Consider the following 17,275-nt stretch of genomic DNA (forward strand, 5'->3'; position numbering starts at 1 on the left):
TCTCATTTTTAATTAGTGACACAGGAGTGAGTTTCTGTTTGCTTTTGAGATCACGTTTTATGAAACAGCAACACTGGAAAAAAGAAATCTCATGAGTGCCACATCATATGATGCTCAATATTGTAAGACCTCTATATGCAGTCCACTGCTGTAACTTTGTAAGATTACCTTTCAGCTATTTTAATCTAATTATAAAAGACATAATAAAACCTAGTCAATACTTTATTCTAGGACTGTTTGAGTCCTACAGTGAAGTGATAACAAATACAATCAAATGCCTTGAACAGTTTTTATTGGAAAGATTTTGAAGACTATCAAATAGATGTATTTCAGATTTGAATGTTTGGCTCAGAATCACATTTCTTAGCATGACTATTAACCCTCATATAAATGGGTAGTGAGTAAATTAATTGTGCACTTATAACAAAAATCTTAACATTAGAAAAGTTACATTTATTCTATAGATTAACCTTTATGAATAATAAAAAAGAAACAAAAAACCCCACTCAACTAATTCACCAAAACAAAGCTTAAATTGTCAGCTCCACTTTCAAATACTCCCTGCAGAAGAAACTATGCCCTCTCCTGTTTTCTATGGCAGTACTTTCTGTGAAAGTAAGATCCTCAGATTTTGTAAAGGTATTAAAGCACTGTTACATTTATTTGTTGTACAAAATGTTCCAAAAAAGTCAAACTACATCAGTTATAAGTCACAGTTAACATGCAACTGTACGTTTGTATTCCAAAAGAGAAACAAAACCGTTCAATAGCAAAAATATCATGAGCCTCTTACTTGAGACTGACTGACACCATGTGGCCAAAACATATCTAATTACTGAAATATAAGTCCATTAGTAAAAATGATTTAATGTATTTTTGTTAGTTTAGTTTTTTATGAGCCTTTTGCCAAAAATTATACAACTAAATTCATGTCTGCTGAAATGATACAAAAGAAATAAAATGTCCAGGTATTTGCAAACAATACAAAAGAGATAAAAAGTCTGGGTCATTGCTAATTTACATGAATTCTCTTTCAGTCCTCTTTAAGCCCTCCAAAGACCGCTGTTGGGACACTCTTCTGCTCAAGCTGCACCTCTGTGAAGGCAAAAACGCAAGAAAATGCATTTTCATGACTACAGAAATGTTCAAACAAGCACTTTTTCCTAAATTATACTAAGTCACACACACCCTCTGGTCCTTGCTCTTCATCATCTTCTTCATCATCATCATCAATGTTTATCTCATCTGGATTGGCCTGTTTGGAAAGCTCAGCCAACTCACTGCGAGAAGTGTCACTCCTGTGTAAGTGGATCAAAAGTAAACAGTTTCTTTAAGATCAAGACCAAAAGGTGTGACCCTTCTCACTTTTCTAGAGATTTTGGTCAATCAAAAAATGACCCACAAACCTGACAAACAGAATCTTTTCTTTAGGTTTGGGTTTATCTTGCTCAGCCTCTGCAGCAAGTTGCTGTGCTTTTTGCTCCAACATCTTCATATCATCAATTCCCATCTGGCCAGGAGCAAGATCTGACACTGAAATCACATAAAATGGTTAGACAAATACAGCAACATTTGCGAAAAATAATTATCATTTTTGTATTGTTTCAGTGTATAAGTTTAAGCTTTAGGACAAATATGGAACACGTAGAAGGGCTTCTGGCGTAAAACAATTGCCAAATATTTCATGTGAGGTCGCTCAATGTGACGACCCTTACAGAAGGGAGCAGCCGAAAGAAAAACCAACAACAACTGTTTGGACTGCAATAAATCTAAGGCCATTTCATTTCAAGCAAAATGCATTAACGATATGCATGGTAATAATATATTTGGTCAATCCAACAGACTCTCACTGGCCTTGACAACCACACATGGCTCAGATGATAGCAATGACAGAAAAGAAAGTGAGGAGTAAGAAGAATGTGGGTTCATTGCAACTTATATCATCATGGCAATATTAAAAGTTCTTGCACATCGCAGCTCAGAACAAAAACAGTCTACGTACTTGATTGTTTTCTTGTGACTACAAACCAGATAAAAAATGTGCACTTATGATAATGCAGCCTCAGTGCTCTTACCGGTGCCTGTGGAGCTTGTTGTAGCCTTCAGCATTTGAGAGGACATAAAATTGACCTGGGTGTTGTAGGTAGCCTGAACACTGCGTTTGATCCTTAACATCTCTCTAATGGTGTCCTCATTTCCATGGCGGATCTCAAATTCTTTCCAGGTTTGCCAGAAATGAGCTGTAACCTGAAAGATTGAGTTCATAAATGTAACAAAGGGCATTTAAAAACAAGCAGACACCTTTTATAGACATTTTTCATTTTGCTGAGGCATAGCTGAATAAAGAGAGGTCTCTCACCCTTGGGTCACAGATTTGAGAGCAGTAGGAATAAATTGCTCTGCCCCGGTCAATCTCACCAAGTTTACTCTCCATGTCTGCAAATCGCAGGCACATTTCCCTTGCATGCTCATCAGGAAGGACCTGAATGAATAGTTATTCCCAGAATTTAGTCATTTTAACATAATAATCAAATAGAATTTAACACATTAAAGGATGATGACTAGATTGGTGTTGAAGAGATTACTGGAAGAGAAATGCTGGTAACTTTATTAATAAAGAAAATATCAAATGTTTTAATATGTTTTAAAAGGGGAAACGATATTGACAATGAACATTTTAATATAAATAATAAACAATCACAAAGTGATATTGCAAACAAGAGACAATATTACACTGTAAAATTAGTTGTACCTTGTCAGTTTTAAATATACCTATTCTTAAGATTTTGGCTTTTACCATAATAACACTTTAATGATTTACTGGTAACTTATCATACAATAACAGCCACTAATTATTAATTATGTAGCCCCATATATGGAATGCATTCTTTCAAATATTTCATAAACAGACTAGTTCAACAACGGTTAAGCCAATAAAAAACTTTTTCAGGCAACAAAGGTAAGAAGAAATTTTTAAGAATATAAGAAACCAATTTTTGTATTAATTTTGTGAATATACAACTTTATTGTAAATACTGACTGTGATGAATACTGAATTTATGAAGAAATAGCTAAAGTGGGGTTTTTTTTGTTGTCATTTTTGTTTTTTAAGATAAAAGAGAATATGTACTTTACCTCAATAGCCTTCTGATAAATTGCTCTGGTATATGTAACTCCATAAATTTCAGCTGCTCTCTTGATGTAGATATTAAACATGTGGTGTCTCTCTTCAGTTTCCACAGCCTGTGTTGCTCTTTCATAGACAGCCATGGCATGTCGTGCCAATCCATACTCCTCTTCCAGTTTGGCATACAACAGGTAAATGGCTAAAATGAAAAACAGTTTTTCAGCAGATTTTACAGGTGGGGGGAAAAGAGCAACAAACAATGCAAAAAATCTTAGTGTAACTCTATTAAAGCCATTTACTCTTGGCAAACTTAGCAGGGCAGCCGTCCAGGGCCTGTTCAAATAAATCCCGAGCTCTCTCCAACTTCTTTCCCCCGTAACGATCAATGAACTTTGTCAGGTAGGTGTTCCAGATGTCATAAACATTTGGCCACTTGAAGAGAGCGATCCCTCGCTCATATGCCTTAAAAAGTGAATTAAAAGAGAAACATTATTTACAAGCATACACCAACGACCAAGGGATTTTTTAATACTGCTATATTTGTATCATATTTTGTAAATGAATAGGGTTTACTTTAAAGCTTTCTTCAAAGTAGTTGTGCTCTTCAAGGAACATGGCATAGTTGATGATGATTTGTGGAGTGGCGATGCGTAGATCAATAATACGATCATAAACCGCTTTTGTAGACTGAATAATAAAACAGAAGAACATGAAGAATTATACTTAAACTATAGATTTGTACTTCAGTTTAACAGCCATCCAATTTATACAAACTGGACAACTTCCCTTATTTTCATAGCAGCTGAAAACATAATGAACATACCTGGAAAGTGCCAAGACTTTCCTCCAAGTCAGCCAGCATAGACCAGACCTTCAAGGACTTGTAGACTCTGTTTTGGACTGGCTCAGATGAATCAAAGTACTCAGCTTTCTTGGATGGGATGGCTGTAGCTTTCTATTATAAACCATTAAAATGTAGACAAACTCACAATTAACATATCACAGGAAGACAATTAGTTTCAATTGTTTAAAAACATGCTTTTTAGGTAAAAATGTCAAATTATTTTCAAAGGCTTACAGTAATTTTTACTTTGTTGAATCATCCCTGAATAATCAGACCTTCACTTTTTTGTGAATGCCCTGATGTCTGAAGTCCCTAAATTATACTCTTTACACTATCCACTTAATTTGAACACATAAATATTAAAGCAACACTTTTTTTTAGCAAAGCAACCAACAAACAAAATATCTACAATAACAATTTTATATATTTGTTAATGTTTTTTATCAGTTATTGTGTCAAGATATGCTTTAAAAACTGTTTCACAAAAAATAAAATTGTAAGTACTGTTGCAATTCCTAAATGCTGCCACTAAATGTTCCTATGTACTTAGTGTAAAGTGTAAGGGAATATGTAGTGTATACTCCTTTAAAATTTCTATTCATGTGCCACAATGCTTAATTTTTTCTGTTTTTCTGCTTGTGAATCAACAAAAGCACATTAAAGGATGTCTGAAATCACAAAACTGATCCAGAAAGAAGAGGAACAAAAAGTTTGTCAGAAGAGCTGAGTGAGGGATGAACAGGTGTCTTTCAATAAGTCTTAAGAACTTAACATAGGAGCATTTCACATTGTCATATAGTATACTGAGTCATTGATTTTAAATTGGACTGTGCATTGATCTTGTTTATGTGACATTTTTAATGCTGGAAGGTGATTTTCATTCTGTCACTAGATTATAAAATATAGCGATAACAAAAACACAACCAACAAATATGCTCTATATATAATATGTGTCACATTTTATCTTCAAATGAATTGGCTTTAAAAAACTGCTCTAAGATAAAAACATTTCTGTTTTTTAATGTCTGTTTTTACATTCTCTTTACTTGTGCCTAATACTGGCTTCCTCCACGCAGACGTACTAAAGACTCATGATAAAGAGTTAAGGATGTACAAACTAAAAAGAACAACTGCAATAACCCTAACATTATGTAATATGCGTGTTACCCTCAAAATGCGTAACGCCTGATCATAGTTCTCATGCCGAAGCTCCATTTCTCCATATTCACACCACACTGCAGCAAGGTCATCCACTTGCTTGTAGTTCACCTTTGTAGCCTTTTCGAAGATTGTCCGAGCCTGAGTAAAAGTCAGGAAATACAGAACATATCAAAAAATAGTACAACTAATCTGACCTGAAGTTCAAAGGGTTCATATATTACCCAAGGAAAGACTTCAGTGACTTACATCATCCAGTTGTTCATTTTCTTCATAGAATTTAGCAAAAGAAACCCAGAGAGAATGAGGCTTTCCAGTGGCCTTCATTGGATCCACGGTCTGCACTGCTTCAGTGTAAGTGTTGATGATCTGCAGAATGTATGTTGTGCACTTGCTAATTAGTAATGCACTTGAAAATTCAGTGTACATTTTTGTTGAAATGTGGCCATAAAACTTACCTGTCGTGGCGTTCCTTCATACAGTTTTACACGTTTGTGCCACTCATGAACATTATGGGGGTTTTGCCTCAGTAGTACACTGTTCAGTAGGAGAGGACGTCGAGCTATCAGCTGCTCAAAGCGTGCCAGTCTAAGCTCCAAGTCTATGTCTTCTAATTGGAGAATGGTAAAAAAGTAAGGCATAAGTATACTTGTGGAAAGCAGAAGTATTATCACTGTTAATGGATGCACAAACCTTCCTCCTCTTGTCCCATCTCAGCAGTGGTCTCCATTTTGGCAGCAATCATGCTCTCTTCAAACTGAGCATAACTATCAAACACTTGCGTGAAATCCCTTACTGTTACCACTGTAAGGATGGCTTCCTCATACACATCTCGTGCCTGAAAAAACAAAGAGATAAGGAAAAGAGCCAGTTTAATAGTTTTATTATGTTCTAACATAGTAGCCAAACTAAATGCAAGTTATTCAGAGTAAACATACTTTCTCAAAATGGCCACTCCTGATGTAATAGTCAGCTAAGGAGCACCAAAGTTTTCCAAGTTGGTCTGTGAAGCGTGTGAGGCCTCCTCGGATGATGGCTCCAACATTTAGAGAGGTCACTTTATCAGGATTTTGAGAAATCAGGTCGCATAGCTCATGCCACAGCTAAAATATAAATAAAAACATGTTAAAAAAGGATCAATTACAAAAGTAGTGAGATGTACTTGAAATGACACTAAAATCTTACTTGATAGTTAGACTTGCCCTCTTTGGACACAAAGCTTTCATCATTGACAATAGCTGCTAGTCGCACAGCTGCTTCATCCAAGCGACCAATAGACCGCAAGTAATCAATGTATTCCTCTGCATTTTCTGGAGAAAGCTACAAGGTATAAAAAAGGCACAGAACATTGTAATTTATGTGGAAATCTTTACTAAAAATTTGAAAGCAAATTCTATTTTTTTCTTTACAACAATGCAAATATTATTAGTAAATGTGTTTTGCTTCTGTTTTTCTAAATCAGTACCATAGATTTACATTTTATGATAAAGCCCTTGGGATAAAAGGTGTAATATATACTTAAGAAAAGACTGTTAAAAAAAGTTTTATTAAAAGTCTTTTTTGGCTGATAATGTACAAAACTCTGCAAAGACAGTTACTTTCATGGAAAGTGAGTTCAGATACCCATTTTTTAAATGTATAAAGAGGTAAATTTAGATGCCACACAGTGACTTTCCAAAAGGTGTGAGTGTGGTGAACATCTGTAATGATAGCTGCTATTTGGAATGGAGTTGTAGTCAATGATCTCACCTTCAGGTACCTCCGATAGACCCGAATGGCTGTTTCAGGTAGGGGCAAGTTGCGAACAAAGCGAAGATACAAAGGCCAAATTCGTGGATGCTGAGTTACTGGTAGAGCTCTCAGTGCACGGTCAAATGTTCGTCGACTTCTTGTGATCTTAGACTGAGATACGAGGAACTGGCAGTAATCAATCCATATCCTAGGCATCTGGTTTAAAGTAAGAATGTTTGGTTAGTTTTGAATACAACTCCCACTGACCACAGAATTATCTTTTCTGTAATTTTTCCTTTGGCTTTACGACAAAATTGCTGTATATAGAGTCAATATTACCTTGTGCATGAACACCAGTGCCCTTTCGTGGCAATTATTGACCTCCTCATAGGCTGGTTCGGTTATACATTTTCCCTTAACTTGTTTCCGTCTCTCTCTCAGATAATTGTACCACAATTTATAGCTGTAAACAGGTAAGATATTGTTGGCAATTAATAAGAGATAGACCACAAGAGAAGAGCTATTGCTCAAAGTCTGTCTGAACAATGTCACCTGTAATAAAATGTATGTACATTTATTTAAATCCCAGCTTATTTGCAAGCCCAAAATACTGTGGAATGATCATGATCTACTGGTGAAGTTGTAACACAATGCGTCTGCATGTATTCAAAGTCATCAACCTTAAATGTTCATGTGTCTCTTACCTTCCAGGCAATTCCCTCAGAGCCCTCTCATATATCATGTTGAGAGTAGATTTAGGTCCATTCTGCTTGAATTCAATGTAACGCATCCAACACTTGACGGAGTATGGATTCCTAATAATCTCCTCTTCATAAGGAAGATCATCATCCTCCTAAAGAGAGCCACAGAAAACGCGCATCAGATTAGACTTATAATTGTCGTAGCGGTGACGTTTGTAGCTGCATTAGCGCGGCATTTACCGAACTAACATTTTATATTATATATATATATATATTTATAGAGTGCTAAAAAAAACTTAAATAAGTAAGCAATTGCAACTGAGCAACAGTTTAAACATTAATGGAAGATTTGTGTTTGACTATATATCTCTGAGCTTTCAAGTTGACAAACCACAACTTCAACACAGTTGTTATGAACTTAACCAGGCTAGCTTAGTAAAGTTAACGCTTCTTTTCTAAAATACTGATAGATAACACTATACTTTATTGTGCCACTTACAAAGATAACATCAGCTTTTCCGTTTAAGGAAGGCATTCTGTCACAGAGAGAAAAAAAACGTTTGTAGTTAACAGTAATGCTAACTTTCGAAAAGCTAAGCTAGCTCGAAAGCGTGAAAACCTCTGAGAGACTTCCGGTGACGTCGTTACAAAAGGCGCATGCGCAGCAAGACAGAAAACTAGAGGCAAAGAACATGACAGCAGATCACAGCGCCACTAACTGGTTTTGAGTGTGGACTACAAGAGCATGAATTAAAAAATAGACTTATTCTGTAATCTGACCAAATATTACCTCGATATCATAAATCACATTAAATTTTTAGTAAAATGTCTGAAGTCAAACTGTAGTTTTTTGCAGTTCATCTTCAACCTTTGGTCAAGCTATTTTAGTCTCGTTTTTTTTACTATTAGCCTGCTTTATAAAAAAAACAAACAAACAGAAACTTTATGTTCTACTAAACGTTTGTGATTTTTAGCCATTTTGTAAACCTCTAAATTAGAATTTAGGCCAGTGTGTCCCAGGTAGTTTTGATCCTTTCTTATGTCTAATTTCTAAATTAGACATATTCATATATTATATTGAATATAATATAATGAAGATATGATATATTCATCAAGGCAAATTACCCTTATTTCATGAAGTTTACAGTAATGCAAGCTTCTGCGTCAACACTATTATTATTAGAAAATTCAAATAAAACTAAACTTAAGTGCAAACAATAATTACAGATTTCTTTCTTAACTATCATGATAAAGATATTATTAAAACTTTCAGAATTTACCGTTTGAGAATGTGGTCATCTGAGATGTGAGCAGTTAATCACAAAATGAATCTACCACTTGCATCAATCAACATACTAGTAAATAATATTATTTTTTATAAACTGCCTAAGGGCACTACAGCTCAGGGGAAACTGGAGTGAAAACAGCTCAGTGCATCAAACAACAAGCATCATAAACAAGTGTTATGTTTGGTGTCTTATACTATATTATTTCTAAAGTACATAAAAATACATCATATTGCACTTCATTTGATGTTTTTTATTCTCTTTTTTGGAAAACTGTATTTTTTATTAGAGGCCTTTTTAAGAATGGTATAGGTGCACTTTAAAATGTAGTTCCTATACATTTTTGCTTAAAATGCTAAAAAATGAGATGGTCACCAAAAAAAAAAATGTTGCAGCATACCTTGACATGTCTTACTCCTTTGAGACACAGATGGTTATGTTAAACCAAGTAAAATAAATAAATATGACAAAAATAAATGCTCTAGTCTTTCTCTAAAACACAAGATGGCAGTAGCAAATAGTTACTCTTTTGTTTAAAGTTACAAAAAATATTCAAATCTGTTCTCCACGATTCAGCAACATACTTTTATTGTACAGTTAACTATTTTGTACTCTCAATAACTCCAATAAAGGCAATTTAATTTCAGTTATAATGTTATGAAATAGTTAGAGTTAAAGAGTTGACTGTACAGCATGTGTTTACTTTGAATAGCTTTTATTAAACAGCATTGCTTCAAATTCTAATATAAATTATATATAAAATCATAGTCATTAGTCAATTATGTACATTTTTGTTAATCCATCTAAAAGGCATTTGAACAGTTGTGTATTTTTCTTTTAGACTTTGGACTGTGCTGTTTTAAAACCAAAGTCATATAGTTTTCAAGGACACTAAGTTTCCATAACAGCAACAACGCCCTTCAAACGTAGCATGAGGATAAAGATCTTTGATATCTGAGTGATACTTATTATAGATCTTCACTCAGCCTGGTTGGCAAATGTTCTTCTACTCCTTTTAAGGCAAGGTGTAATACCACTTGAACTTTATGGAAAGGGCCTTACATTCAGTTTTACTACAGCAATATGAGATGTGCCTGTGCACTGCAACCATATACCAGCACCACTTGGGAGCTTCCCCAAATAAGAATTTCTCTTCTTGGCTTTGAACATGTTTATCTGCATGGGTAAGAAGAGACACTTCTCACTATAAAATGATCAAATCTCTCTCCACTGAATCATAATCTAATTTTATTTTTGTAAATTATTTATTAGGAAAAAAAAAGAAGAAGTTGTTCAGAATATGCTTTGCACGACATCTATTTTGGGACATACTTTGGAGATTAGCATCATACTAAGGCAAAAGTCAAATGCGTCTATGAGAAACATGTTGTTTAAGCTTACTAGTATTAAACATAATAATGCTCTCAAATTAATACATGCTTTTATTGGAATTTATATTATATTGTTAACTTATTTATCTGATGATAATCAGGAGGAAAAAGTCTATTAGGCTTTACTGCAAACATGTAAAATGTGGACAACACCTGACACTTGTTACCATTAACATTTAGGGACATTTTACTAACGGAAAACATATTATGCCTTTAAAAAGCAAAGGTCAAGGGACAAGTCCCTGAAGAGTTGATTTTGTTTTTTATTTAATATATTCATGATTTGTACTTATTTGAACATAATTCACAAACATGAAACATGTAAAATGAACAATGTTTCATGTAATTATGCATTTTGAATTCATTAACTTCTATTTTTACTTTCATCACTTTCACAGATTTTTTTAAATTTTAGACAAAAGATTAGTTGATAAGACATAATTTAGTTGTTTTCTTTTTGGTAATAATCTTTTATTGAAAGCTTATGAATCTTATATCAAAAAATAGCAGACTAATCCTGAAATGTCACACGATGGGTCTTAAGATGACAGGGATGCTTGACCAAATCGAGAGGCAGACTGCTGCTGACCAAGCCTTTTGAGCCCCTATAAAAGTAGCAGCCTCAGAATCCTCTGAGAACTGACGGGCATCTCACACAGGTTGGTGCTTTGTGTGTTTTCATAAACTTAATTGCTTTGCTTTAAATGTTTACTTTCGTGTGTCTTTCTTTTACTGTTGTCACGTTTAGTAATAGATAAAATGGCTGATTTAAATCACTATTTCAATGAAACAACTCAGTTTGTGAAAAATACTTTTTTGTTGTTGTTGTTTTTAATGGAGCTCTACACAGTGTAAAGTATTTTAGAAAATTTGCCTAGTTTAAACAATGATATCTTTTTTTTTCTTTTAAAGCATCTTGAGATATCAACAAATTTAAGCCACTCATTTGAAACAAACTGAGGTGAGATGTGCTTGCAATTAAACAGACTGTCAATATTTTTGATGGAAACTTTATCAGAAATGTTTCAAACTACATAACACAACACAAGATCCAAGTAATTTATAAGTCACTCTTTTTTCAGTATTGACAAAGTGCCAAAATGAGCACAGATGCAGAGATGGAGCAGTATGGCCCTGCGGCCATATATCTCCGCAAGCCAGAGAGAGAGAGGATTGAAGCTCAGAACACCCCATTCGATGCCAAAACAGCCTACTTTGTGGTTGAACCTGATGAGATGTACGTCAAATGTAAACTCATCAAGAAGGAGGGTGGCAAAGCTACCGTTGAGACAGACAAAGGGAAGGTAAATGTGATTTTATATTTATTTAGAGGTGAGCAAACAAATGCTGAGTTTAAAACTCAAATAGCATTAACAAGAAGTACCATCCGTCCTATAAATCTTGACTGATATGAAGTTTTAATGTTAAACAAAGTTTTAGGAACGCTAAAATCTACAATATTTTCTGTTTAGAGTGTCACAGTGAAAGAGGATGATATCCATCCCATGAACCCTCCAAAGTTTGATAAGATTGAGGACATGGCCATGATGACCCACCTCAATGAACCTTGTGTGCTGTATAACCTCAAAGATCGTTTTGCATCATGGATGATCTACGTGAGTCCTAAACTTAACATAAAAAAATGAATACATGATTAATTAAAAAACATCATGTGTGTTGTATTTGCTTTTCGAAGTGAAGCTTAAATAGTAATAATGTAAAATATGATGATGATGATGATGATGATGATGATGATTGCCCTTTGAGCATACCTATAAGCAGTGATGTTTTTATGTCCAGACTTATTCGGGCTTGTTCTGCGTCGTCGTGAACCCTTACAAATGGCTTCCAGTGTATGATGCTCAAGTTGTTGGAGCATATAGAGGCAAGAAGAGAATTGAGGCTCCCCCCCATATCTTCTCTGTCTCTGACAATGCCTATCAGTTCATGCTCACTGGTAAGATATTTTGAACTAAGAAGTTGTCACATAAATTTATGATATAACTTATATTTTTATTTGGTATAACCAAATTGAGTGTCTAATCAAACAAAAATGTTACTTTCAGATCGTGAGAACCAGTCAATCCTTATCACGTGAGTAAAGGAATAAGTTTGTTTAGAGTTCATTTGCAAAAATATAAAAGCAAAACTCACAACATATTTACCTTCCTCAGTGGAGAATCCGGTGCTGGAAAGACTGTAAACACCAAGCGTGTGATTCAGTACTTTGCAACAATTGCAATGACTGGATCAAAGAAGGCAGAGCCTGTTGCTGGAAAGATACAGGTATGAAAAAAACAAGTCTTACAGTTTTTTTTTAATAATATTTACATCAAATGAAAATGTAAAATAAATGTTATAGGGTTCACTGGAAGATCAAATCATTGCAGCCAACCCTTTGCTGGAAGCCTACGGTAATGCCAAAACCGTGAGGAATGACAACTCCTCTCGTTTTGTAAGTAATAATGGAGTGAATAAAAGCTTATAGAATTTATGTCAAGAATCTTAATAATTTCAGTGTGACATGTTTTAGGGTAAATTCATCCGAATTCATTTTGGAACCAGTGGTAAATTGGCATCAGCAGATATTGAAACATGTAAGTCTTTTCCCACACATTATTAAGTTTGGGTTTAAGCTTGACCTTTCTGATAGTTAGTAAAAATAAATAAATAAATAAAAACAAGTGATGCATGTTAACAGTTTATGATTGCTAAACACATACATAGTAGTTATTAATAATGATTTCTTCTTTTAGACCTGCTGGAGAAGTCCCGTGTCACCTTCCAGTTGTCTGCTGAGAGGAGCTACCATATCTTCTATCAGCTGATGACAGGCCACAAGCCTGAGCTTCTGGGTATGTTATTAGACAAATTATTAGACAAATTGTCTTGTTCCTGGGTTATAACTATAATTTCCCAGTTCCTTATAACTAAACAAAATGTAACAAAAACAAAAACTATTTTGATCCCAAAACTTTGCTTTTGAGGTTACGACGATGAATTGACAAATTTGCCTTTTTTCAGTGCATTACATTTTACTTTTAATTTTTAAGTAAGTCAGGAAAATTTGCCAAAGTTGTACTCTTAAAAATTTAGTTTGTTAAACATGGCAAATAAGTTTAAACAATACAAAACAGAAAATGAGATGAATAAAAATACCTTTTTGAACTGTCTATATCTAGCAAGCAATTCCTAGAATTAGGGAAGCCACAAACATAAAATTTAAAAGGAAAATTGGGTGTTTTTGATTGTTTTGCAATAAAAGAAATATAATTTTTTTTTATCTAATCCTTTGCAGAGGCTCTGTTGATCACTACCAACCCCTTTGATTATCCCATGATTAGTCAGGGTGAGGTGACAGTCAAGAGCATCAATGATGTGGAGGAATTCATTGCAACAGATGTAAGTTTATAGGTTAAATTAAAAAAAAAACTAACTGAATTATAGAAAAAAAACTTTAAATGCTAACAAGCTGATAATTTGCTTATATTTTATTGTAGACTGCAATTGACATCTTGGGCTTCACTGCTGATGAGAAAATCAACATCTACAAGCTGACTGGTGCTGTGATGCATCATGGCAACATGAAATTCAAGCAGAAGCAGCGTGAGGAGCAGGCTGAACCTGATGGCACTGAGGGTAATTAAAAACATATATACAATTTTCACCTTTGAAGGTTTCTAAAGGTTTCTAAGGCTATTATAAAATTCAGCTCAGTGTGAAGCTGAGACGGTAACTATTTAATGATAATTGTCTTTGTTTCCATCAGTGGCTGATAAAATCGCTTACCTTTTGGGCCTGAACTCAGCTGATATGCTGAAATGTCTATGCTACCCAAGAGTCAAAGTCGGAAATGAGATGGTCACCAAAGGTCAGACCGTCCCACAGGTACTTAAATCTGTGCTGCCTTTTTTCCACAAAATGTTACAAATGCTACCTGGTGCAGAAGTTTTACAGCTTCTGTGAAAATACATGGTCTAGATGAATAAAGTTGTCTTTTTTCAAATCTCTTCTAGGTCAACAATGCTGTCTCAGCTCTGTGCAAGTCTATCTATGAGAAAATGTTCTTGTGGATGGTCATCCGTATCAATGAGATGTTGGACACAAAGCAGTCAAGATCATATTTCATTGGAGTGTTGGACATTGCTGGATTTGAGATCTTTGATGTGAGCATTTTAAAACTGTCTGAGGTGTTTAAAGACCAGTAATATTTTCTCATGAAATTAAACATTTCTTTTGTAAATATAGTTCAACAGCTTGGAGCAGCTCTGCATTAACTTCACCAATGAGAAACTGCAACAGTTCTTCAACCACCACATGTTTGTCCTGGAGCAAGAGGAGTACAAGAAGGAGGGCATTGAATGGGAGTTCATTGACTTTGGTATGGACTTGGCTGCCTGCATTGAGCTTATTGAGAAGGTAAGAAGCTAAAAAATTACTGTTTACACATGGGAAATAGTGAAATAGATATGAGTTTGACATTCACTTTCAATTTTAAATTTCAAATGCCATTTGTCTCTAGCCAATGGGCATCTTCTCCATCCTTGAAGAGGAGTGCATGTTCCCCAAGGCCTCTGATACAACTTTCAAGAACAAGCTGGTTGATCAGCATCTTGGCAAGACCAAGGCCTTTGAGAAGCCAAAGCCTGGAAAGGGCAAGGCTGAGGCTCACTTCTCCCTGGTTCACTATGCTGGTACAGTGGACTACAACATCACTGGCTGGCTGGACAAGAACAAGGACCCACTGAATGACTCAGTTGTTCAGCTTTATCAGAAGTCTTCAAACAAACTGCTGTGCCTTTTATATGTAGCTCATGCTGGATCTGAGGGTAAGACAAAAGATAAATATTGAAAAAAAGCAAAATAAATAGTTGTATGAACATGTGGCAGGCATTATGTTCATAAAACTAATGTATGGTCAGACTGTAATCTTTAGGTTGTAAAAGACCATAAATACACTGTAAAAAACATTAATAGATAGCAGAAGTATAACATTTAATCTTTATTTGAAAAACAGAGGCTGCCGCTAGTGGAAAGAAGGGTGGTAAGAAGAAGGGTGGTTCCTTCCAGACTGTGTCTGCTCTTTTCAGGGTATGTAAAGTTTTGTAACTTTTAGAACCAATGAGAACCTAATGTTTAATTTGTGCTGATGTGTTTCATGACGTTGATCCACAGGAGAACTTGGGCAAGCTGATGACCAACTTGAGAAGCACTCATCCTCACTTTGTGCGTTGCCTGATCCCCAATGAATCAAAGACCCCAGGTAAGAAGGCCATTGTCCTAATTATTGCACTACAACATACACATTGACATTGATAATAACTCTAACCACAACAACTAGGTCTTATGGAGAACTTCTTGGTCATTCATCAACTGAGGTGTAATGGTGTGCTGGAGGGCATCAGAATTTGCAGAAAGGGATTCCCCAGCAGAATCCTCTATGGTGACTTTAAGCAGAGGTTAAAACTGTTTTTGTGTTGAGTTTAAGATTACCTTAGGTGGACAATACAAAAATTAAAACATTGCATTTTTATATGTTTTTAGATACAAAGTATTGAATGCCAGCGTCATCCCTGAGGGACAGTTTATTGACAACAAGAAAGCTTCAGAGAAGCTGCTGGGCTCCATTGATGTGGACCACACTCAATACAAGTTTGGACACACGAAGGTATCTTTTTAAAGATAATAGAATTAGCTATGGGCAAAACAAATAGCAAGCAGAAAACAAAATTATACATTTGCTGTGACAAACTAGGTGTTCTTCAAAGCTGGCCTGCTGGGTACTCTTGAGGAGATGAGAGATGACAAACTGGCTATTTTGGTGACCATGACTCAGGCTCTTTGCAGAGGTTATGTGATGAGGAAGGAGTTTGTTAAGATGATGGAGAGGAGGTAGGATGACTATCAAATGTAAAACAGTGTTGAAATGCACTTTCATATCAAGTTTATTTATTTATTTATTTTTAGAAAAAACTGTATTTAGCTTTTTTTTTCTTTTTTAGAGAGTCCATCTTCTCAATCCAGTACAACATTCGTTCATTTATGAATGTGAAGAACTGGCCATGGCTGAAACTGTACTTCAAGATCAAGCCTCTTCTGAAGAGTGCTGAGACTGAGAAGGAGCTGCAGCAGATGAAAGAGAACTATGACAAGATGAAATCAGATCTGGCTACTGCTCTGGCCAAGAAGAAGGAATTGGAGGAAAAAATGGTTTCCCTGTTGCAGGAGAAGAATGACTTGCAGCTCCAAGTGGCTTCAGTAAGTAGACCAAGACTCTTGTGTAATTTTTTTACATTATACTTCAGAAATTAATAAAGTTGTTCCCAGTTTTAAGAACTACGTTGCATAAAATTTGAACATTATATTTTACATGTGGTCTGTATCAAAATCTGCCACAATTTATATGATGAAAACCTTAAAAAAACTATTATCACAGTCTTAGATAATATTTATAATTTTGTTATATAACTAAAACAGGAAGTTGAGAATCTCTCAGATGCTGAGGAAAGGTGTGAAGGGCTCATCAAGAGCAAGATCCAGCTTGAGGCCAAACTCAAAGAAACAACTGAGAGACTTGAGGATGAAGAGGAAATCAATGCTGAGTTGACTGCCAAGAAGAGGAAGCTGGAGGATGAATGCTCTGAGCTGAAGAAGGACATTGATGACTTAGAGCTCACTTTGGCCAAAGTGGAGAAGGAGAAACATGCCACTGAAAACAAGGTTCATTGTAGACACATGCACAAGTGTGACTACAATATCTACACTTACAGTATTTAATCAGTGTATGCTATTATATTGTTGTGTATCTCTCATGCAAAATTTAGGTGAAAAATCTGACAGAGGAGATGGCTACTCAGGATGAGTCGATTGCAAAGTTAACCAAGGAGAAGAAAGCCCTCCAAGAGGCTCATCAACAAACACTGGATGATCTCCAGGCAGAGGAAGATAAAGTCAACACTCTGACCAAGGCCAAGACAAAGCTGGAACAACAAGTGGACGATGTAAGAAAACAGCTTCTTTGACTGTAGGAGATCATA

At 35.2% G+C, this 17,275-nt stretch overlaps 2 protein-coding genes across 2 annotated transcripts; one reads left to right on the forward strand and one right to left on the reverse strand.

Annotated features, from left to right (window-relative positions):
* Positions 1-275: 275 nt before the first annotated feature.
* Positions 276-8,220, reverse strand: xab2 (XPA binding protein 2). The gene is made up of 19 exons (XM_017429285.3): positions 8,061-8,220; positions 7,565-7,713; positions 7,200-7,323; positions 6,879-7,076; positions 6,315-6,449; positions 6,068-6,232; positions 5,823-5,967; positions 5,588-5,739; positions 5,379-5,498; positions 5,139-5,270; positions 3,951-4,082; positions 3,701-3,814; positions 3,427-3,589; positions 3,136-3,326; positions 2,360-2,482; positions 2,076-2,247; positions 1,407-1,533; positions 1,189-1,298; positions 276-1,095 (listed from the first exon to the last, which is right to left on the reverse strand). Exons 1-19 carry the CDS (start codon positions 8,094-8,096, stop codon positions 1,034-1,036), a joined length of 2,550 nt encoding a protein of 849 aa, XP_017284774.1. The 5' UTR covers positions 8,097-8,220; the 3' UTR covers positions 276-1,033.
* Positions 8,221-10,801: 2,581 nt separating this feature from the next.
* On the forward strand, positions 10,802-17,269 carry LOC108243721 (myosin heavy chain, fast skeletal muscle-like). The gene is made up of 24 exons (XM_017429355.3): positions 10,802-10,897; positions 11,151-11,199; positions 11,321-11,542; positions 11,711-11,854; positions 12,039-12,195; positions 12,305-12,332; positions 12,413-12,524; positions 12,601-12,693; positions 12,772-12,835; positions 12,995-13,093; positions 13,537-13,640; positions 13,739-13,877; positions 14,008-14,126; positions 14,255-14,404; positions 14,487-14,657; positions 14,761-15,067; positions 15,256-15,329; positions 15,414-15,501; positions 15,580-15,697; positions 15,783-15,906; positions 15,994-16,130; positions 16,241-16,496; positions 16,716-16,958; positions 17,063-17,269. Exons 3-24 carry the CDS (start codon positions 11,339-11,341, stop codon positions 17,258-17,260), a joined length of 3,129 nt encoding a protein of 1,042 aa, XP_017284844.2. The 5' UTR covers positions 10,802-10,897; positions 11,151-11,199; positions 11,321-11,338; the 3' UTR covers positions 17,261-17,269.
* Positions 17,270-17,275: the final 6 nt, after the last annotated feature.

Source organism: Kryptolebias marmoratus, linkage group LG12 (genome assembly GCF_001649575.2).
Source record: "Kryptolebias marmoratus isolate JLee-2015 linkage group LG12, ASM164957v2, whole genome shotgun sequence".
NCBI lineage: Eukaryota > Metazoa > Chordata > Actinopteri > Cyprinodontiformes > Rivulidae > Kryptolebias > Kryptolebias marmoratus.

Bases quoted from the DNA above. Each gene is read 5' to 3' on its own strand.
- LOC108243721 (XM_017429355.3), top strand. From the start codon at position 11,339: ATGAGCACAGATGCAGAGATGGAGCAGTATGGCCCTGCGGCCATATAT. The intron at 12,525-12,600 runs GTATGAAAAAAA...TAAATGTTATAG, and splicing joins CTGTTGCTGGAAAGATACAG to GGTTCACTGGAAGATCAAAT. The intron at 13,094-13,536 runs GTATGTTATTAG...AATCCTTTGCAG, and splicing joins CCACAAGCCTGAGCTTCTGG to AGGCTCTGTTGATCACTACC.
- xab2 (XM_017429285.3), bottom strand. From the start codon at position 8,096: ATGCCTTCCTTAAACGGAAAAGCTGATGTTATCTTT. The intron at 7,324-7,564 runs GTAAGAGACACA...ACCTGTTTACAG, and splicing joins CTGAGGGAATTGCCTGGAAG to CTATAAATTGTGGTACAATT. The intron at 1,534-2,075 runs GTAAGAGCACTG...ATGTGATTTCAG, and splicing joins AACAAGCTCCACAGGCACCG to TGTCAGATCTTGCTCCTGGC.